At 38.7% G+C, this 22,992-nt stretch overlaps 1 protein-coding gene and 1 long non-coding RNA gene across 7 annotated transcripts; one reads left to right on the top strand and one right to left on the bottom strand.

Annotated features, from left to right (window-relative positions):
- Positions 1–10,332: 10,332 nt before the first annotated feature.
- On the top strand, positions 10,333–14,408 carry LOC120106621 (uncharacterized). The gene is made up of 4 exons (XR_015976147.2): positions 10,333–10,381; positions 10,799–10,875; positions 11,561–11,736; positions 13,090–14,408. It is a non-coding gene; the product is annotated as an uncharacterized LOC120106621 (long non-coding RNA).
- LOC120103980 (Pentatricopeptide repeat (PPR) superfamily protein) lies at positions 12,945–20,607 on the bottom strand. Of its 6 annotated transcripts, XM_088717813.2 has the most exons (4): positions 18,221–20,561; positions 17,810–18,130; positions 13,578–13,702; positions 12,945–13,497 (listed from the first exon to the last, which is right to left on the bottom strand). In XM_088717813.2, exon 1 carries the CDS (start codon positions 20,496–20,498, stop codon positions 18,885–18,887), a length of 1,614 nt encoding a protein of 537 aa, XP_088573939.2. In that variant the 5' UTR covers positions 20,499–20,561; the 3' UTR covers positions 12,945–13,497; positions 13,578–13,702; positions 17,810–18,130; positions 18,221–18,884. The 6 variants fall into 6 exon arrangements, with proteins under 6 accessions (XP_088573939.2, XP_088573935.2, XP_088573936.2 ...); XM_088717809.2 differs by lacking the exons at positions 12,945–13,497; positions 13,578–13,702 and having other exon boundaries at positions 17,769–18,130; positions 18,221–18,323; positions 18,381–20,607; XM_088717810.2 differs by lacking the exons at positions 12,945–13,497; positions 13,578–13,702 and having other exon boundaries at positions 17,769–18,130; positions 18,221–18,323; positions 18,404–20,607.
- Between the last annotated feature and the right edge of the window lie 2,385 nt (positions 20,608–22,992).

The following is a 22,992-nucleotide window of genomic DNA, read 5'->3' as shown; positions in this document are numbered from 1 at the left end:
TCAGCCTTATCAAGCCCATGGTGTGGGCATTTGACCAACAAGTCATGGAATCTTTCCCAAAGTTGGAAAAATTCCTCCTCAGATTTTTCTCTAAAAGTTCTTATGGCATCCTTAATTTTTTCAGTCTTTACCATAGGATAGAACTTAGCCATGAACTTCTTAGATAGTTGTTCCCATGATGTGATGGAATTTGAAGCAAGGGAATACAGCCATGCAGCAGCACGATCCTCTAAAGTCATGGGAAACAACCTTAATTTAATACCCTCTTCATCTAAGTTTTGATTTCTAAACGTTTGACAGATTGTCAAAAATTTGTTTAGATGAATATAGGGTTGTTCACTCTCGAACCCATGAAACTTGGGTAACATGTTTATTGTTGCAGCCCGAATTTCAAATTGGGCTGCATTATTTATTGGCAATACTATACATGTAGGTGGACTAGCGGATGCAGGAGCGAATAATTCATTCAGGGTTCTAATGTGATCAACCATTGTATAGATTGGTGGTTGATCAATAATTCGTCGGATGTGACGATGCTTTTTTCCAACCTCTGGGTTAAATGGTGTTAACTTACCCCTTAATGATCTTCTACCATGCATACATTATCCACAACTTAATTAGACTCGACTCCTAAACGAAATCCTAGAAGAAGAGAAGAAGGGCTAGACCAAGATGATCATAATCAACACCACACAACAATTTGACCCTATTAGTCTTAGAACTAAGTGAGGTTTAGTAGCTTTTAAAATCTAGTTGCACAGAGATTTATCAGGTTAAAAAGTTCCTGAAATTCTCTCTAGATTAGACAGCTCCTAATCTCCCTTTCAGATTAAGCTTGAACTTACCAGTTAAGTGATCCAGTAACCAGTGACCAGGAAAGTCCCGGGGTGTGCGGTGGTGTCAGAAGGGATACACCGATACCACAATACCCGTAACAGTTCTCATTGTTGTAAAACTTTCCTAGACATCACCAATTACTAAATTCTCACTGGAGTGGCTTTCAGCCGCTTCTTTCCAAGAGCCTAATTGAGCTCGAAAACCCTAAGGCCAACGTCTAATTTGATTTTAATTTAATTTGGCTTAGGATATGTATGCAAGGTGGTGATTTTTGGGCTAAGGACAGGTAATGACTTCCCGACTTTATCTTTTTAATGGGTTTTGCCCTTAAATTCTTTTATGCAAATGCTTAATACTAAATGCAGCAAATAATCAATGATTTTTTAAAGTTTATGCAATATCATTAGGTTGTATTGATTAAATGAGCAAGCATTTTTTTTTACTTTTACTAATTTTTTTTTATTTTTTTTAAATTTTTTTTAGCAATAACTTGAATGTAAACTAAACACAATCTTTATGCGTCAGTCAATCTTCGAATGCCCGTTGAATAAGCTCTGGAGATTACTCCGTGAGGAGTCCCAATAGAGGTATGATCACCTCGGGGGATTGCACCCTATCAATTACTAGCAGAAATAATATTTTTTTGAATTTTTTTTAATTTAATTAATTTTTTTACTTTTTTTTTAGATTTTAAATTTCAAATTTCGAATCACAGAATTCAAATTTTGAATTTAAATTTTTGAATTCTTGATTTTTTTTTTGAAATTTTTTTCAATTTTTTTTTTACTTTTTTTAGAAAACTTTAATTTCAAATTTCAAATTTCAGAATTTAATAACTACGAAATTACTAACTAAAAATAATCAAAATAAAGAAAATTAATAAAAACTTACTACCGGAGTGCGTTCACTCCGGGCATCCAAAATCCAATTTGATCTTCGTGATTGTTCTTGCTTTTCGATTTGCCTCCCCGGCAACAGCACCAAAATTATGTTCGTCCGATTCCTGTTTACCTAAAAATATGCTAAACAGATCGTTGTTAGAACCGACAAACAAAGTTTAAATTTAGTTCTACTCTTACCTTTCCTACTCGAAGAATAGCGGTTGTAAGAGGTCGATCCACAGGGAGGCGATTGGACTTGCATAAAAATTAGAATGTTCACTCGGATTTGAAATCGATTTTTGAATGATAAAAGAAAAACATTATCTTGAGGATGTTGATGGATTCTCTAGTCTACCGGAGAATATATTTTTATTTAAAAATAATAAAAAGACAAGTACTTAGAAATCAAAGAGTATTTATGAATTTATGAAATGTTTAACTATTCAAAGAAATTTTTTTTGCATAAATCAAAATGGATGAAGACAAGTGCTAAGAAGATCAAAAGCCTAGAACATAAATTGCATTAAAGAAAATTTAATATATTGCATCAAAGAAGAATTAAAAGATTGCATTAAAAAAAATAGAAATTAACTTGAACCTAGAACAAGGATTGCATGATAATAAATGTACTGATTGCATAAAAAGGATAATTACAAAAGAAATAAAATGAAGTTTGGAAGCCTAGTGCCTCCTTCTACAAAATAAAACATAAAAAAACAAAGAAAGGAATAAAAGAAATAAGAAAACTCCTCTTTCTCCCCTCCTCTATTTTTTTATTCTTTCTTTCAAACCAAAACAGAGCATTTCTCTTTTTTTTTCTTCTACTTCTTCCCAAAAGAGCTCCCCTGTTTCCTTAGACCCGCCGGCCTCTTTCCTCTGTTCTTTGGAACCAACCACCCAGCCAAGCTCCCCACCCTCCTCTGTTTCTTCCCCCCCTCCTTTTATAGATCAATCGTTGACGCATTGAGAGGGGGAGGATGCGTGATTGCTGGGGATCCGATTGCTTGGGGGCTGGGATTTGGAAACGGAAGGAGGGCGGCGCGGGCTGAGGCACGGGGATTTGGTTGCAGATGGATGGGAACGGGTCGCGGACGGCTGGAGACGCGCTGTGGATGCGGCTGTCCTGGCTTCGATCGCGTTGATGGCGTGGAGGAAGAGAAGGTGCTGGCTGAGACGGCGACTTGATGCTTGTTGACGGGTGCTGCTGGGGCGGAAGAAGCGGCGGAGGAGGTGGAGATGGGAGGGATCACCGAGGAGGCGATGATGGCGTGATCCGTGGACGGCTGGGAGGAGAAACGGGCATTGCTTTGATTCGGATGAAGGGCTGGCCGCGGGATGATGGCGTTGAAGACGTGGACGCGAGTGGCTCGATTGCAGCTTGGATCACGGCTGTGAATTGGCTGCTGGGAGGAATCGCGGAGGAGATGGATCCGTGGATCTGGTGGATGGGAGACGCGGGGAATGGGCGTCAATTCGTGCTAGATCACGGGCTGGAGGAGGCGCGGGCTGAGGCGGAGGAGTTGTGGCGTTGATCACGGAAGAGCTGGGAGCGCGAGATTGATCACGGAATGAAGGAGGAGATGCGCGTGGGCAGATGGGATGGCTGGGCGTTGTGCGATCTTTGGCCCTCCTGATATGGGAGCTGGGAGACACCAAGTTCAGTCATATAGGAAAAAAAACAAATAGTGTGATGTGAAATTTGGTTTGTAAACGGACGGACTCAGTTCATCACGGATCATTTGTTCTGACTGGAGGTCTATTGCAAGTCTTTCAAGTCATGGGTTACCCAGCACCTCATAGTTATGATATGGCCAAATTAAATTTGCCCAAAATTCTTTCTCAATAAGCCTAAAAAAATTGGACCCGACTCGGACCCGAACCCGACTCGGACCCGACCCGATCTTCAATAGGGTCGGATCTGGGAAGGGATCTTTCTTTAGTCAAATTTGTACTCAATGTGCATTTTATCTCTAATTTATGAAAATCTGTGTCAAACCCAAATATAATATTATCTAGTGAATTTATCATTATCGGTTAGCAATAATACTAATTTAGGTGACATGTAGGTCGCACTTTTGTGCTCTCATCAATAATGATATTGGCTTAGAGACTTCTAACCCATTGAGTTTGAGATAAATCCTGCTGGAAGGAAGATCAACCTAGATTATCTAATCAAATTGCAAAGGAAATCTACGGTCAACCCACTATTTTACCCTTCAGGGTTGGCACTCTACTAGATAAACAGGCACGAATATATATTGATGAAATCGTATGCCTACAAGGTGTGCCAGTAAGCATAGTATCTGATCGAGACCTACATTTTGTATGTAGGAAGAGTTTTCAAGGTGCCATAGGAACTAAATTGAAGCTCATCATTGCTTTTCACCCTTAGACTAATAGCTAGTCAGAAAGAATGATTCAGACTTTTGAGAATGTGTTAAGGGCATGTATGGTTGATCTTGGAGGTTGCTGGGATGATCATATAGTTTTGGTGGTTTGAGTTATTTTAAAACTAGTTAGAGACATTAATTCTTTTATCGAAAAGCTATTATAATAGAAGACCTAAGTTAGGAAAGAAGAATATCGTAATTCTTTGGCTACTGAACGTAGTTATACGATTTTCACCTGTGGGTTCTTCTATTTTTGGTTATTTCAATTTTAGCGTTAACGGATTGATGGCTCCGTGGCTAAGCTCGAACTTGGAATGTTTTAACATTGATCTCCTACTCCAACGGGTTAAATTTGGTAATGAATATAAACTATGATATCTTATTGATTATGAAAATGGCCCTGTCAAGGATCATAGTGACTATAGCATAAATATCTGTGAGCAGTGTTTTGATCCATGATAGAATTAATGATATGAAGATTGATTTACGAATTTAATTGCAATATAAACTTGGCATTATGTTTATGAAAGATAGATGATTTGTTTATGCATGATTTACTTTATAACCTATTTTTAATATACTATATTATGAAAAAAATATTTTAGAATATCTATTATTTTTCTTAAGTGATGCATTGACATGAAAAACTTATATTTGATTTGGCAAGGTAGTGAAATATTTACTTACTGAGCTATGTCGCTCATATCCTTCATTTTTATTTTTCTCTCTCCAAACAAATAGGATCGATAGGAATGAAAGATGGTCTAGGCTTGGAGTTCGCGCTAGCAAGCTTGGCAATTTATATAGTAGAAAAGAACCTTAGTTCTTTAGTTGATTATGAAATTATAGTTAATAATTTTTTGAGTAGTAAAGATTATGGATTTACTATTCATGTTCGGATTTAGATGCTCTAAACCAATATTGGTTTTATTCATTGGATAATTTTTTTTTTGGTATGAATACCATCTTAAATATCGAATTTTGCATGAATACCCTTCCAAAAGTGATATTTACATATATACCCTTGTAAAACACTTCTTTTGCTATTTTGCCCCTTTTTTTATCCATACTTTTGCATATGTACCCATGCTATCTAACGCTGTTAAAAAATTAACGGTTTCAAATTAAAATGACTAAAATATCCTTAATGGGTAGATATGCAAAAAAGAAGAACATTTATAGGACAAACACGATGGGAGACAAAAAATGTAATTTCGAAATTTTATTTTATTTTTAATTAAAATAAATTTGTTTTTTTATTAATGGTGTTAGAAAAACTGTTATATTAGGGATATTTATGCAAAAATAGTATTTTATGAGGGTATAGCAATAAATATAAATTTTAAGAGGGTATTCATGCAAATTTAATTTTTAGAAGAGTATTCATGCAAAAAACCCATAATAAAATTAGACTTTTAATTATTATATTTTGTTTGTGATGGATTTGAAAGATACATGCAATATTGGCTTCGTGTTATCATAGGTTGTACCTCTTGGTAGCATGACTATGTCATATTCCGGATTCGGGGCATGATAAACTGTCTTCGGTCATTTCACCTAATTCCTCGTACCTTGGCCAACCCATTTGAAAACCCCAAAGCTGTCGTAGACCCTTGACCGGTGCCTATGTCAAACCTCTTGGGAGGTGGATGAACCATCGTGGAACGCATTAAAAATGGATTCATTTTGGCACCTCTTATACTAAAAACAGATATTGGATGAGAAGGCTATGACCTCCAGAAATTGAGGTTCAAATTGAGTTTCGGGTGTGGTTGATCTTATTCTGAACTTTGTACAAGCCTACCCCTAGTGTTGAGAGTGGACCACATAGAGTTTGGTGATTTTTTAAATTGGAGGTGGGAAAATGCAAGCTTCCTCACCCCACAGATTAGATTCTTAGCTTTCTGATTTGTTGATGAGTTCATCAATTTCAATGAAGTATTTACTTATTTCAACATCAATAGGACAAAATTCTTGTAGGCATTGACGAGTCTTTTTCTTGCACAATAGTCACAAGGTCAATTTTTCTTGTATTTTGGTAGCAATGATCAAGAACTCCTTCCCATCCTTTATAAGCCAATACTTCCATTGTCTCTAGTAGATATTACATCTTGATCCTATAGAAAGGGCTCCCAAGGATAACCTTACAAGCATCTAAAACAACCGCTTCATGCATCACCTCATCAACATATGTCTTAGTTATAGAAAATTTAAATATGTGCTACTTAGTGATCTTTAGCTTGATGTCCTTTTAGATCAAATAAAATGGGTAAGGATGTGGATGTAGAATAGTCTATAGCCTAGCTTTTGAACCAGAGTCTTCGAGATGAGGTTCTTTTGGCCACTAGGATCCGCTTCCCCTTTTGCTTTAGAGTCTTATCAATTTCAGTCATGTTACGGACTGCTTCCCCTTTTGCTTTAGATTTTTCTTGGTCTTTTTCCCTTTTAGGGATGGGGTCTCTAGCACTTCTCTTCATTATGCCACTATCCAAAATAATCGAAATAATTCTTCTGCATTGTGTTGACTTCGTTCTTATTTTGCTCCCTATTATGGCGCGATTTGCCGCCATTTTTCTTTGGCTTATCAACTTTACTATCTTTCCTCAATACCTTAGTCTCCTCGGTTGCTATGGGCTACATCCTAGCTTTGCTTACGTCTTTCATTTTGAAGAGCTTTAGCTCCTTTTAGATGCTCCTAGAGATCTTAACATACTTTACAAAAATTGTGTGATTATTGATGGAGAACTTAAGAGAGTTAATCTAATTATAGAACCTTGTGGTATAGTTTTGGACAGATTAATTATACTTTTACTATAAATACTACTACTTAATCCACTAATCTTCCTCATGGCCAACTGGATAGAATTGCATCCTAACTAGGTTCTTAAATTTTGAACATGTTACTCTAGAATCTTTATTATTCCTTATGTAGGAGTTCCACCATGTAAGGGTATGGCTAAAAAGCTTCAATTAGGCAAAAGACACCCTCTAGATACTAATGTAGACATAAACAATGAAATAGGTCTCTAATTGGTCTAATTAGTTATCCAGTTTCTCTACATCGACGACTCTATTGTATGCAAATATCATAATTTGACCTTCCAGTTTGAAATGTCAAAAAGAGAGGGACTTTAAGTGCCTACAGGTTGTTCATCCTTCTTATAGGATGATAGATTGTTATCTCCAAATGTTAGTGATAGCTTTATAGTAGGAGTTGTTGGTGCTTGAGTTAGCAGCTAAAGAGACAAAAGCTCGATAAGTTGGGCAATTATGCAAGGCATCTATTCACATCACAATCAATTAAAGTAGAAGTAGTAGCTATATTCGCTTTCATCATTCAATATACTTCGATTTGTGTTAGTTGTTCTCCTATCTACTTGTATCGCTCCTAAGTCTGGACCACAAACTAAAGCTCCATAAATTAGAAAATTAAAGCTCTTGTACCAACTTGATCAAATTAGGGAAAGGAAGCAATTCTTTTAATCTATTCAACTCAAATTTCTTGTGTAGAATAATAGTAAATAAGAGAATTGACAAAAATAAGACTTAGGCCCCCTTTTCTTTTATTAAAGATTTATAAAACTGAGTTACAATGCATCTATTTATACTAGTGAGATTCACCCTTACAAAATCTATGTCAAATTCCTCCACTGGCTAAAATATGCTACAACTTTCTAAAAATAGCCATCACTAGCAGAAATAATCATGAAAAAGCTAAAATCCTATTGGAGTTAGCTCTTATTTTTTATATCAACTTTGTGTGCAATCGTTTTATCTAATTCTATCGTGGTGAAGGGATATGTTCAGCCAAAAATCTTTCCTGCAAAGAAATTTTTTACCTTCATGTTGCTCTTTCAAGGTCCAAACATCATAGTAGGCCCCTGATCGATGCGTGCATCAAATCTCTTAAGGGTGGATACACCATTATTATACTTGTTGAAAGCTTCATTTTGGTGTCTGGCATGCTAAAAGGGGTGCCGGATGAAAAATTTATGGCCTCAAGACATGTACGTTTCCGATCTGGTCTTGGATGTAGTGTATTTACTCCTAGACCTTATCAAAGCCTGCTCTTCCAGAGAGGTCATTGGAACTAGTAATCCTCCTAGATTATGTCAAATCAAATCTAAAGGCAGTAAATTCATTATCAGAATATTTTCACTTCTACAATCCAAATTAGCTTAATCCTTTTGCTCCCCTCTGCTTACACTAACCTAACATAATTAGAGCCCTTATCTATGAGATCCTCAACAACATCATCATCAAATAAATAATTTATGTCATATAAATTTATGGTGAAACAACGATGCCAGTCACATGGTACTTCAAGGATTAAGAATATTTAGACTAAGGGAGGCGATTGAAAGTAGGAATCCGGACTTTTGTAAGAAATTTTTTGGAAATTATATTTTGTGTGTAGGTTAAGAGGAGTTTACTAAAAAAATAAATTAACTTTAATATTGAGATTAAGTTGGAGTCCTGAGTGAATGCTTTACTTTCCATGTTCTTGGTCACAATGAATGTATTGGGCATGGATCTTGAGATTAAAAAGTGAGTTAATTGGTGAGTGGTATTTTATCACGAATAATCTATATTTGGATAATATAATAAATGTGGTCGATGGATAATAATGAACTATTTGAGTTTGAGCAAGGAAGACCTTGTGTGGCCAGAAATAGATTTTTGTAATAATTAGATTGAAAGTAATAAAATGAATACATTCGCTGTATTTATACTATCTATCTCTGCTTCTACTCCTTGCTATGTTCTCAACTTTCTTGGTCTTTTATTCTTGAAACAGCAAGATTCTACCTATGGTGCTAATAAACTTCAACACTCATCCATGTTTTGCATTTAGTACCTTATTTATGTGGGCAACGGTACAATAGATGATAATGGAATTCAAATCCATTGTGAAATGGAAACTACTTTTCCACTTAGAGCCTACATACCTTATATGATGGATTTGGAGATATTTATGGAGCATGTATACAAATTATATGGTAGTCGCTTTCAAATATCAAAATTTTGATGGATATGAAATGCACTTTAGTTTGGATTTGCTAGAATACTTAGTGTTATGCTCAATACATGGGAGACATTGGATCTCATGAGTGCCCCATCATCCATCATTCTCTTGAGATTGCATCAAAATAATGCACTCCGATGCAAACAAGTTTTTAATATAGAATGTATTAAAGCAAAGCAAATTAGCGGCGACACAAACTAGCAACGACGCAAAATAGTTGCTGCATAAACTAGCGGCAGCAAATTGGTAACGATACAAACTAGCAGCAATGCAAACTAGCTGCTGCATAAACTAGCAGCAGCAAAATGGTGGCGATACAAACTAGCAACAATGCAAACTAGCAGTAATGCAAACTAGTGGCAGCGCAAATTGGTGGCGACATAAACAAGCAGCGATGCAAACTAGTTACTGCACAAATTGGTGGCAGTGCAAATTGGTGGCAATACAAACTAGCAGCGATGAAAACTGGTTACTGTGCAAACTGGTGGCAGCACAAATTGTGGCGATACAAACTAGCAGCGATGCAAACTGGTTACTGCACAAACTGGTGGCAGCGCAAATTGGTGGTAACACAAACTAGCAGCGATGTAAACCAGCTGCAGCACAAACTAGTGGCAATGCAAACTTATGGCAACACAAATTGGTGGTAATGCAAACTTGTGGCGACACAAATTGGTGGCAACACAAACTAGTGGCCGCACAAAGTAGTGAGGGTATAAACTAGTGGCACCACAAACTAGTGGCGACACAAATTGGTGGCAACACAAACTTGTGGCGACACAAACCGGTGGCAATGCAAACTATTGGTAACATAAATAGTTTTTTGATCAGGGATTAGATAAAAGTAAAGAAAACTAATGGCGTATAAACCGGTAGGGAGCAAACTAGGGGCAACACAAAAAGGATGACTAATTAGGAATTGAATAATAGTGAAATAAATTTATTTCTAAAAGGGTATTGCATAAAATGATGCAATTTGCTAATTTTCCTCAGGCTCCAAAAATTTGGTTCTCATATAGTCATCTAAGTTCACAAGTCCAAAGTCTAAACCATTTTTCTACTAAAACAATTCCAAATTTCTCAACAAAAATCCAAAACTAATAAAATAATAAATAAGTAAAGAAATGAATAATTCCTACCCTACCATCTCCTATTATAAATAGCATGCTACAAATAAGAATCTCGAAACAAATCCTAGGACTTTCTTATCATGTTGAACCACTATCGAGCAATGTCATGGCCTACAGGTATGTGTCTCCTACAGATATGTGTCTCCATGAACCCCCCTCTCTCTCTCCATCTCTCTCTTTCATTCCTTCTGACCTAATGTTTCACTCTTGCATCACTTTTACCCTTGGTCCGCAGCACCCCAAGCCCAAATCCGAATCTTGCAAGTGGATCAGATTGTTGATTCTAAATAGGTCTAGAAGTGGATCAAACTACAAACAATCAATCAATTTATCAAATGGAAATTTCTGTTTTTTCAATCTCTTGAATTAATTGATTAGGCTCGGGTCATTCTTGATTCCAAAGTCTGAATCATTTGTTATTCATCTTATATTCTAGCTCACCTCTCCTCTCCTTTTCTCTCATATTCCCACTCCAATGAATTTGAAGATTCGATACTAGTATTGATGACTATGAATTTGAATTTTTCTTGGTAGGTCCGCCCTTACATATCAAGACATTAAAACAACCTTCGTATCGAAGTTCTTTGGCTTGGGAGGTATTGGAAAAAAAGGTACGTAAAAATTTTCTTTTCATGTTATATTTTAGAGATACACAGCTATGGCATGACTTCATTTGAATGCAAAATGTTAACAAATTAAAAGATAAAAAAAATACTGGAAATAAATATTTCAATTTGTTTATCACATCTACACATGTTAGATTCTACAACCTCCACACTTCTTCAACATTCTTTTTTCTTTTTTTTTGGCTGATATGGGATGGGAAAAGCCCCACCCAAATTTGTTTAAAAAATCAGTGCTAAGGCATGAGCCCCCATAAGAGGAGCAAAGAGTTTACAAACATAAAAATAGACTCCGTAAGAGGATGGAGGACACTGTAGCCCCCATTCCCTAAAAAGCTCTAAAAACTTTCTTAAGCACATCTTTTAACTGCCCTGTCTTTCCAAGATAAATTCTATCATTCTTTTCCTTCCAGAGTGCTCGGTCTTTCGCCAATCTCTTGGCACTCTCAGCCTCCAATCCAACTGGAGGAAAGACATCAACCTAAGCATTCCCGTTATATTCAGCTTTTGGAGAATTGATAGTTAGATTTGCCGAGAGAAATTGCACATTGAGAATAAATGATCAGTAGTTTCCATCACCGGGCAAGCATCATCCACTAAGAAACCAATTCTTCCTCTATCACCAGCTCCTCTTCCTCTTCCTCTGTCCAATATATCTTTAGCTCTTTTGCAGATTCAACAAGTAGTGACCATGCTGCTCAACAAGACCCAACTAAAAGCAGCTACGGAAATCAGGCAGCTCCAGCACTTGAACTGCAACCCTACTGGCCAATCAAGCTTACCTGGGAGTAGTTTTGCAGGTTGACGCTTGGGATCTTGATATTGACGAAGCCGGCCTCCCAAATCATGGTTTCTCTCTCTCCTCCATGGCTTCTCTCTCTTTTTTTTTTTTCCATCCTATGCGCAGATCGAGGTGAATATCTAGTAAAAATTACTACAGTCAACTTTTTCTTACACGATTATATTTACCTCCATACAAGCCAGCCCAATCCTTAGGCGACTGAGGCAGCCGCCTAAGACCCCGGTCTAAAGACTCTTAGCTATAAATGCATTGAGACCCCCAAATAATTGCCAAATATATTTATTATTATTATTAGTGAGTTTGCCTTAGGCCTCCAAATGTATTGTGCCGCTTATGTGCATATGGATACTTTTAAGACAATTATTATGTATATTTCTTTGATATATGCATGCTAATTAAAGTCCGTATTTGTTTATTCACTATTAAAAAGGAATTAAACTGCTGTTATTGGTGATGGTAATTTAATTTGTAGCTGTAAATTATTCTCAAATATTTGGCAAATTCTACTTCTTTTTTTTTAATCTTAATTTTAAATCCTCATGACTATATGAATTGTTGCCATACATTCTATACTATGGTTCGCTATGGTTTTTTTATTCCCCTCTATTGTACATTAAATTAGACTTTTCTTGGAATAAATGCATGGAGTCCCGGGAGGTCTCCAACACAAGCTACATCTGAAACAAAACAAACATATAAGGCTGCTACATAACCAGCCCGCTACTTCATACAAATGTTTTTCAGCATGGCCAGTTATGCAAGTATTGGATAGACAAGCCATTTGCATGACATCAATTGTTTTAGAAAAAGCTAAACTGACACAACAATGGACATTGTTTAGGTCTGATATCAAGTGGAAAATGAGTTTCCAATTCGTGCCCGCCTGCAATCTATAGGTGGTTTTGAGAATTTTGCTTGTTATTTTGTATATTTGATGGTAAAACGAAAAGTTATCTTGATGTGCCTGTGAATCTTAAACTCTTCCTTCAACTACATGTAGTTTCCAAAATCGAGACTCATTTTCCACTTCGCTGTAGATCTGAACACTCCTAACAATAAATGGATCAAGTTGAAGAACCATGCATATGTTATGAGTAAAACGCCATGAGCTTTAATGGCGCGCCCTTAAAAGCAAACAGGTTTTAGGCACTAAACATGATTCGTTAGGGTTCCATGCATGGCATCGTGTTAGTTTATCATCGCTTTAATATGGCATGACATCAGTTCGATGAGCCAAAAACAATATTAGAATGTAGAAGAAGAAAATGGAATTAGCTTGTCATGTTCTGAAAATCTATCTCGCATGCTAGTTTGAGAAGCACAACTTCTTTTGATTATGCTTTATTTGTAAAGTTCTTGTTGGCTAGTCCATGCCTCATACCTCATATTTGTTCTGCCAGAATTGTTACAGGCAATTCCATTGTACCTATTAGAGATGGCCCCACCAACTCATCAACTATACATGGCATTCCAAGAACAAGAAAGAGTTTTGAGTGTGGTAGAGCTCCCTAGGGATGGCTGCAGCTCCAGCTTTCTTCCTCATGCTCGGCATTCAAATAGCTCCATCCATCAAGACAGACTTTTTGTGAGGATGTGGAGACACTCCGGATGATCCAAGGGAACCCTAACATCCTTGCAGAACTGAATGATACAATGGTCATCATTTGTGAAACCCGCAGAGTCACAATCTAATCCTTCATGAGGATTATTCAAAGTACATGGCCTTAACTTGAAATGGTGACAGCATCCCACAGCCCATTGTTCCAACAAGTCATATAATTTAACATCATAGACTTCTGCACTCCAAGCTTGATCCAAAACATCAACTTGGGTGAGAAGTCATTACTCATATCAGCATTTGCAATGGGACTAACAATAGTAGCTTTACCTTTGTCTTGATGAGTCGACTATGTTTATGGTGGGGGGCATCCAAATGCTCATCACAATGGTGATCATTGGTACAGCAGAGGGGCAAAACTTGGCAGCAACAAGGAGATTAGCAAGGGCTCGGACCTGCTCATCAAGCAAGATTTTCCTGTTAGGAATCAGATCGGCAAGGCAAAGCATCGTGGGAGAATAGTGGTCTGAGTTTGCATTAGTGGTGGATTGCTCGGATGATTAGCATTAAAAGAATGGATAAACTAGGAAGCATTGGTTTTGGAAGAAAATTGCCAAGGTTGAAGCAACACAGGATGGCTGTTCTGATGACAATACGTAACCTTTCAAAATATGGTGTCTACTGTTCCTGAACCACAAAAAACAAGTAAATCAGCTGTATATTGACAAACATATGCAATGTGCATGTAACTTGAAAACATAACCTACCATCAGGATCTGGTCAAATTTTCTCCCCACCAAGCTGCTCTCATGATCAAGAGTAACCTTTTGTTACTTCACTCTCTTGATCAAGAGTAACCTTTTGTTACTTCTCTTGATCAAGAGAACTCGGAGGAGGGCTTTTCGGTGCTAAATTTCTGCCCCGTAGTTTCATTTCCTAGCAACTACCTAATGGATGTCTTAGGCCTCAACAATACGGATAGGATTACTCAAATCGCCTCATTTAGGGCTATGGAATTTTGACAGAAAGTTTTAAGAAAAGGGCGTTCCATCCTTTGAACACTTTCCTAACAATGTAAACGCAAACTTAGCGGCATGGCAGATAACCTTATGTGCCAACTCACAAGTGAATAGTAAGTTGATAAAGCAATTCAAAACAGGATTAGGGCAATAAGAGAAGATAAATGAATTTTTAATCATTCATTTCTAATAATGTATTTATCAATACTTTCTCTATACATCAGTAAATTATCGTCAGCAAAAAAAAAAAAGTATTTTTATATTCAACAACCTTGGCTGCAACAAAATGCACCGCAATGATCAATATCTACAAATCTTTATAATTATCCACCTGGGCACCCTTAAGGTTCATGTTACCTACCTAAATATTTCCTCATATTCCTGCATAGAGATTCTCTCGCTGGAGAACAAGCTACTATAGATTATGCACTTAAAAGTTTCAAGGCGTGTGCTTACACCAGGGATTTGTTCCTTGCACCAAGGGACCATCCTGACAACTCAAACTGCACCAATCCCCTTTTGTCATATGGTATCTAATTATGAAGCACCTTTTTCTAGTATCATGCTCGTAAAGTCGTACCCCAAAGCATTACTCCATCAAAAATCATAATAATATATATAGCAAAAATCTTAAAGTTGAAAACCATTCATCAAAATATAAAACAAAATAAAGGAATCATTGATAATGATGAGATGACTTTGGACAAAACAGCACTCAAATGCAAATGTTAAAAAAAAAAAAAATGCTGAACCATGCAACTTAGAAAATATCATCGATGGAATGTAGAGTCAGATCATCCCCGTGTACCCAACTTAAATCGAGACAAACATAATCATCTTAAGATTATCTGCTCGACATGATAATAAAATAGACCCACATATGATCATTTAATTACTTATTCTTGCTTCAGGTGAGCCAACATTTTTATTACTCTTATCTTCTTCTTAAGCAGCTTTATTTTTCACAACCAATCATTCATTTCAGTAAAATAATAAGTAAATTGTTTGTTGGGTGAAAAAGGAATATGGAGGGAAATGCAAAGGAACAAGCTCTAGTAAAGAGGATGAGGATTTAATTATTAGAAGGAAATAGCTTTAGTACAAAGAAATACTTTTATTAGAGATGTGCAGGATGCATATTTTATTAGACTCTTAATGGATTGACATGAGGCTCAGTCCCTACTACTTGTGGATATGATGGAGAACTCTAGATTCCCTCCACCAATTTCAGCATTACAACATTCTCCAGATATCTGTATAAAACTTCAAACATGAAAGATCACACAAAAAAGTAACACACCTACGTGGCAACTAAACTGACACCCAAGCTGCCTCCATTTCTTCTAATGGAGAGGAACATTAAACAAATAAAGAGCACCTTCCTTCTCACCATATTTCTTTTTCCTATGATATGTTGCACCGTACCAAACCAAACGGTACCAGATGTACCATCCCGTACCGGTTCGGTACTGGTACCGGTGGCGTATCGTGTACCATAACGTACCGACATTATGCTAGTGTGGCACCAGTACGAGGTCCGATACCGGTACGGCGAACCTTGTTTTTTCTCCACCTCATCGGCCATAGCTCCCACACCTTTCCACCTTCAACTGTCTCCCCTCCTCCCCACTCGACAATGTTCTCCACTAGATTATTGCCCACTTCCTGCACTCCAAGGATGATGAGGTCATTCTCATTCAAACAAGGTGAGTCTCCAATTGAACCTCGCATGACAAACTCAGCTTCAAATACAAAATCAAATTGAGAGTCTTAATTCGAGTCTTAACATAGATCGATCACAAGAGAAAAAGTACATTGAATAAGATTTGATCTGTTGGAAGCAGATATCTTATATGAAACGCATCAGAAGTATTTGAATTGGGTTGCTCAAGCCTTAAGTTGAACACAGCATGACTTTAACCCAGATTGACATCTACCATCCTAAACTAAACCCAACATAAATATATAGGCTCAACTTACCCAAGCTATGAGGAAGGCCTAGATTGATCTAGACCAAGTTGCAACATTAAGAGGACCTAGATTCATGCCCATTTGCTTGAGAATGGATATAATTTTTTAAGGAGATACGTTTTCTTCCTTTCTACACTAAATTAAAAAAGGAGAGTTCTGATTTTGAAATATTCAACTATTATTTCTCAGTCAATTTTTTTGATTTAAAATACCTTCCACTAAATTTAAGAATACTCTCTACTTCATGAGTATTGCTATATTGGCAAAGAATCTATAATTTCTCATCAGCAAGAAATATGACCTATATTTGCTGCATAATCATGATAATCTAGAACTAAAAGCCTTCAATGAAATGCAAGTCCTAGTCTCCAATCACCAGTAGTGGAAACAAGAAAAAAGGAAGGGGAACATATGAAAAAGAAAAGGTAAAAGTCTACATCAGATAAGAAAACCAACAACAAAGTTCATTATGAAGCCTTTGAAAGAGTGATCACGGTGATGTGAGCCGATAGCAAAACCATATAGTTGGCAAAGACAGATACATGAGTTTCACTACAAGGTGAGATGACTGTTTCGAGAAGGCTTGAATCGTACTTTGGATATACGGTGCCGACAACTCCAAAGTAATATGGGGCTCCGATAAGGGGATCAGATTTGGAGACTTTGCTCCCACACAAATTTAGGCTCCAAGGAGGATGGATCGAACCGCACATATTTGGGTACCTGAACCTGAATCTGACACAAGTGGGTAGGTAAAAAATACTTGGGGGCAAAAGACAACTCTCTCCAAGGAACTAGGCAAAATAGCCCCACTCTTGGATAGGCATGATCTCTAAATTTTAGTTTGTCCTCGTCTTTCCTATTTAAATTTTTGACAGGAGCTTAAGGATGGATCGTATCTATCTCCGTGCTGGTCTTTTTCAATCTTTGTTTTAATTGGTAAGTAATTTAACCTCCCATAGAGTATATTGGCTTGTATTTTGACATCCCACTGTGGTCTTATTTTGTCTTGTATTTCTTTTGCTTATATGAGTTTCTTCTTTTTTATAATTTTTATTTAATCCATTTTTCTTTTTCATTTTGTCTTTCTCATTTCATCCAATCTCATTTTATAATTTGTATCTAACATTTTTCATGTTTGTATTTTTATTCAACTGTTTACTTTTTAGTAATTTTCTATTTGTATTTTAGTGTGTGTTGATTGCTGAAATTCATATTTGATTTTACCATATTCTTACTTCAATATTTTCTACTCTATGTTATTGTTGTACTTTTTAAGTTGATATGTTCTTAATCTTTTGTATTATATTATTTTATTTCTTATTATTTATTTATTTGTTTATTTTAAACTAGATTCCATGTGATTCAAAATTCTTTATATTTCTTTTTGCTTATCATTTTTTCTTAAATGTGCATTGGATGTGCTTTTTTGATAGCAACCAATAAATCTGTCAAATGACAATTATGCACCTATGCAAAGAGTAAATACGACCAAAACTGAGGATTGTAGTAATACATCTCAAGGTAGATATTGCTCCAAGATATGCTGTGATATAAGAAGTCTCACTTGACCTTTGTGTTAGCTGTTAACTTGGTGTAGATTATCTCTCCTTGACCTATGCAAGCATGGACACTGAGCCTTCAATTATCTCTCCAGCAGGAGGCCTCTTGCTTGCATCAACTTGCTCTAAATCCCCTTCAAAACCATAACTTTGATACAGATACAAGAAACCTTGGGTTCTGATATACATGTTTTAAAACCTTCACATTTCTTTTTCCGATACCACAACACCCAGCAGTTAAAGAATGCAAAGTTCCTGCACAACGTATCTTTCTCCACAATATTCCACCGATTCATTCACCTGTTCTCTATCCCAGGCTTTGCTTTATTGTCTGAAATCAATGAAAACATGTTCAATCTCAGAAAATGTTTTGAGCCAAACTGAAATAGAGCAATCTTAAAAGGAGTTAAATAGTAGATACACGCTGGAGGTAATATTTGACTTCATTCTAGTGCACTATAGGAATCTGGTTTCATCTTTGCTCCTGAGATGAAATTAGTCCAGTTCATCTGGTGCATGTATACCTGATAAAGACAATAGTTAATTTTCAGAAACAAAGCTATTCCAGAAATTGGGCTTACCACTTAAGCTATGCCACAATGACCATTTGGAGGGAAGTGCTGCTTTTTGGATCCTGGACGCTTGTAGCCCTTGAAGGGAGCGCTTGCATAAGAGGGACTGTGATAGCCACAGGTTGGTTTCACTTCAGGTTTGTTTCATATTAAAAAGGAAAAGGAAGGTACAGTCTGCAGCCACTGCATGAAAATGCTCCAAAATTGCGAGTATGGGCTTCCTTTCTTATAGCATTCAATTGTACCACTTTCAGCCAAAGATTGGCCTTGCTTCCTTGATGTCATGTCGTCAAGATCTTTGTTTTTATCTCAGTACAATATTTTCCAATAGTTAGATCGCTCTGTTAGAAATAAGAATCCCATAGTGTGATGGGAATATGATCACTTGCCGAGCAAAGAAATCAACCAACACTCTGTTGAAATTTTAATCCGTTTGATGGTATAGGTCCCCAAGGTGTTACTGTGTACTCCATTTTTGAGATGTACATGCATGCTTGACCATTTGCCTTTGGATTACAATGATAAAGGTTCTTGGATGATGCCATTATACTCCATTTTCATTTGCATAGCTACCACAATCAACATAGAATAAACCTCTGTTGATTGGGGATGAGCCTTATCATGAGCAATGAATATGTGTAGACCTCCGTCCACCTCAATCTCACTATACCCAGGAAGCTTCTTCACCCCTCTCTTTTCCATTGCTTCGCGCATTGTCTTGGCCTCTTCCCACCGCCTTGCAATGGCATAAACATTTGACAAGCCAATGTACCGTCCATCATGTTCCGGCTCCAATTTGATGAGCCTCTTTCCCACAATCTCTCCCAGCTTCACCCAACCATGGGTCTGACACCCACTAAGCAGAGCACCTAAAACAGAAGCACTCGGCTCGATGGGCATTGTGCTGACGAACTCATATGCCTCCTCCATACAGCCCGCTCGACAAAGAACATCAACCATGCAAGCATAATGTTCAACATGCGGTGTCATGCCTTGGGCTTTGAGGGATCTAAAGAAAGCCCAGGCATCCTCTACCAAGCCTCCATGAGCACAAGAGCTCAACAACCCCAAGTACGTGATCTCATCTGGTACCATGCCCACCCTCTGCATTTCTCTGAACATCTCTACTGACTCTTTGCCCAACCCATGCATTGCGAGCCCCCCAATCATCGCATTCCACATCAACACATCTGTTTTTTGTGTTGGGACGGCATGAAACACTTCAAGACCCTCATGTATGGATCCACATTTGGCATACATGTCAATCAAGGAAGTCAACAGCTCTGGACTTAAGCGTAAGCCATTTTCCTCTAAATGACGGTGCATCTCCCTCCCTTTATCAAGGGCCCCTAAATGCGCACAGGCACACAACACGCTCACCATGGTGACCTCATTGGCTTTTGGCCCACCTGCCTGAGCTTGCATCATCTCGAATAGGGCGAGCGCCTCTCTGTACTCCCCACCTTTCACATACCCATCAATCAGAGCGCTCCAAGACACCACATCCCTCTCCGGCATACGATCAAACGCCTCCCTCGCAGCAGCTATATTTCCACACTTTGCATAGCCATCAACCAGGGCATTCCATGACACGACATTTGGTTGGGAAATTCCATCGAACACCCTCCGGGCAGACAATATATCGTCGCAAGATGCATACAAGTGAATCAAAGAATTCTGGACGAAGAGATCGAATTCCAGCCCACTCTTCGCAATGTGGGCATGGACGGACAGCCCTAAACGGAGGGAGGAGAGGCGGGCGCAGGACTTCGCGAGGAAGGGGAAGGTGAGGTGATCCGGTGAGACCCCGGCACGAAGCATCTCGGTATAGAGAGAAATGGAGGAGTTCGGGTTCTTGGATTTGGAGAAGCCTCGGATGAGAGTGTTATAGATGAAGGTGGTTGGGGCGGGAAGGGTTCGGAATACCCGGCAAGAGTAATCGATGTCGCCGTAGTCAAAGACGGCGGAGAAGAGGAGTTTGGAGATGAGAAAGTTGTCAGCGGAGAGCCCGTGGGTGGTGATTTGGGCGTGGATTCGCTTCAGCTCGCTCATAGACTTGCATCGCTGTAGGAGGAAGACGAAGCAGCGGTTGAGATGGGGTGACTTGGTCGAGGGTACTGGTAGCATTTGGTGGTTTGGAAGAGCGTTTCATGGTCTAAGCGTTACAAAACCATTTTTTTTTTCCCGCTACAATGGAAAACCTTCTTCAACCTTATGTACTGAAGGACAAAATGGGAGTTCTAGTGAAGATCGAGCGACTTCTTCGGAACTTCTTATAGGGCTCGCATGGAAAGGACCAAGGTGTGCACCTGATGGCATGGGAGAGTATTTGCCTCCCTTTCGGTGAGGGTGGCTTAGGGGTGTTGTCTCTCCTGGAGAGACGGGAGCTGCTCCTCGCCCGGCATGCTACCCGCTTCATCCTGGAGCCGCAGGGGTTTTAGAGCTGGATCATGACTGTCCGTTATGGGGGGCAGGCCCGAAGGGCTGGACTCGAGTAGGGTGGAGATGCTCCTTTCTGTGGCGTGAGATAGCGAGGTACTTGCCTACGGTGTCGGATCACACCCGATGGCTGATAGGCGACGGGCGGAGCATTGATGTGGCCGGGGACCCATGGGTCGACGGCCTCCCTCTGCATCTTTGGCCCACTACGGTTAGTGTCGAGGCTGGGGAGGGTCTACATGTCTGTGATCTTATGACCCCCGGGGGGGCCGGTTGGGATGAGACTCGATTGGCCCAATTCTTCGAGGAGCATCTGGCGGAGCGGGTCCGTTCCCTCTTTTTACCACGGAGTGGTGGACTGGATGTACGAGTGTGGAGTTCCTCTACCAGAACCAGGGTCAGGGTGGGCGATCTTTCCCGCATTCTTAGATGGGAGTATGAGTCTAGTCTGGATTGTGCCTGGATCTGGCGATTGGGACTCCACCTGAGGGTCGCGTTGTTCCTCTGGAAGGTGGCCTAGGACCACCTTCCTGCAAGAGCGATACTTGGAGGTCGAGGATTGAGGATTCCATTGGAGTGTGGGGTTTGCAGTATGGTCGAGACGGCGGACCATGCCTTGTTTCAGTGCACATGGGCTAAAGCTACTTGGCGTTTGGCAGGGGTCCCGCAGGTGGTGTGGAGCCATGGGGACCAGTTCTTACAGGCCATGCGTCAAGGCTCGAATTCCCCGGTGCTTCATCAGGAGGCGGTTCGAGCGAGTTGCACTGCCTACCATATCTGGTTGGCCAGGAATGCTCGTACATTCGGCGAACGACGTATGTCGCCGAGACTTGTGGTCAAGAGTGCCCGCATTTAGGCGGTTGAGCTGTGTCACACTATCCCCATTGGAGGGACATTGATAGCTCGGGATATCTGGGGTTCCCATTCTGCTTCGGCAATATCCCGTACGGTGTTTTTCACCTGGGAGCCCCCACCCTCGAGTTTCCTCAAGGTCAACTTTGATGGGTCAGTCCTGGATGGTGGCACGAGGGGAGGCGCGGGTTTTGTTATTCAGTACCCGTTTGCCAGGATTGTGGCGGCTGGGGGTAATAAGTTATTTGACACTTCGGTTCCGTGTGCAGAGCTGAGCTGATAGCTGCCTGGGCGGACCTTCGCCATGCCCAGTGCGTGTTACAGGCCAGGTCCATCATCCTGGAGGGTGATTCAGCTACCGTTATCAGTTGGATCCAGAGGGTCCAAGGGGTAATGGCTGTGACCATCCATTGCTCTATGACATTTGGGCTGGAGATGGGGAGTTGCCCTTGGTACTCCGAGGTATCTTATTTTTTGACTTTATTGGGTGTATCCGTAACCGTCAGATATGATCCACCCGTCCTAGCAAAAAAAAAAAGACAAAACGGGACAGCCATGAGGCCTCTCCCTTGCTTTCCATCATATTTAATATTCTGACCTACGTAGATGTATGCATACTAAAATGATATTATCTATCTATCTTATCAAAAAAAAAAAACCCTTATTCAATGCAGTACATTTCTACAAGAAAAGCTGAACTTAATGGTGTTTTTTTTAAAAAAAAACAAACCTTGTTCAATGAGTACATTCCTACCAGGAGGGCTAAACTTAGTTGTGTTTGCTTGGTGGTAAAGATGGCTTAAGGAAAAATCAGTATTTATGGATGGTAATTTAGCCCGCCTCACCATAGAATTTTTTTGCATAAATATCCTTCTTAATATCAAATTTTGCATGAACACCCTTCTAAATTCATATTTGCATGTATGCCCTCGTAAAACAGTCATTTTATTGTTTTACCTTTTTTTTATTCTTATTTTTGGATACATACCCATGCCATCTAACGCCATTAGAAAATTAATGGTTTTAAACTAAAATGACTAAAATATTCTTAATGGGTAGATATACAAAAAAAAAATATTTATAAGGCGATTGCAATGAGAAAGAAAAAAAATTAAAAATTTTATTTTATTTTTAATTAAAATAAATATGATTTTTATTAAAGGCATTAGAAAAACCATTATATTAAGAGCATTTGTATAAAAATAGTATTTTATGAGGATATAAAAATAAATATAAATTTAAAAGGATATTCATACGAATTTAAATTTTTAGAATGGTATTCATGCAAACCCCCAACACCCCCCCAATATATAATTCTCCATAATTTTTT

This window comes from Phoenix dactylifera, chromosome 3, assembly GCF_051530095.1.
Source record: "Phoenix dactylifera cultivar Ajwa chromosome 3, Ajwa_hap1_PhDact_Kaust_v1.1, whole genome shotgun sequence".
Taxonomy (NCBI): domain Eukaryota; kingdom Viridiplantae; phylum Streptophyta; class Magnoliopsida; order Arecales; family Arecaceae; genus Phoenix; species Phoenix dactylifera.
This window is presented reverse-complemented; position numbering and strand designations above follow the sequence as displayed.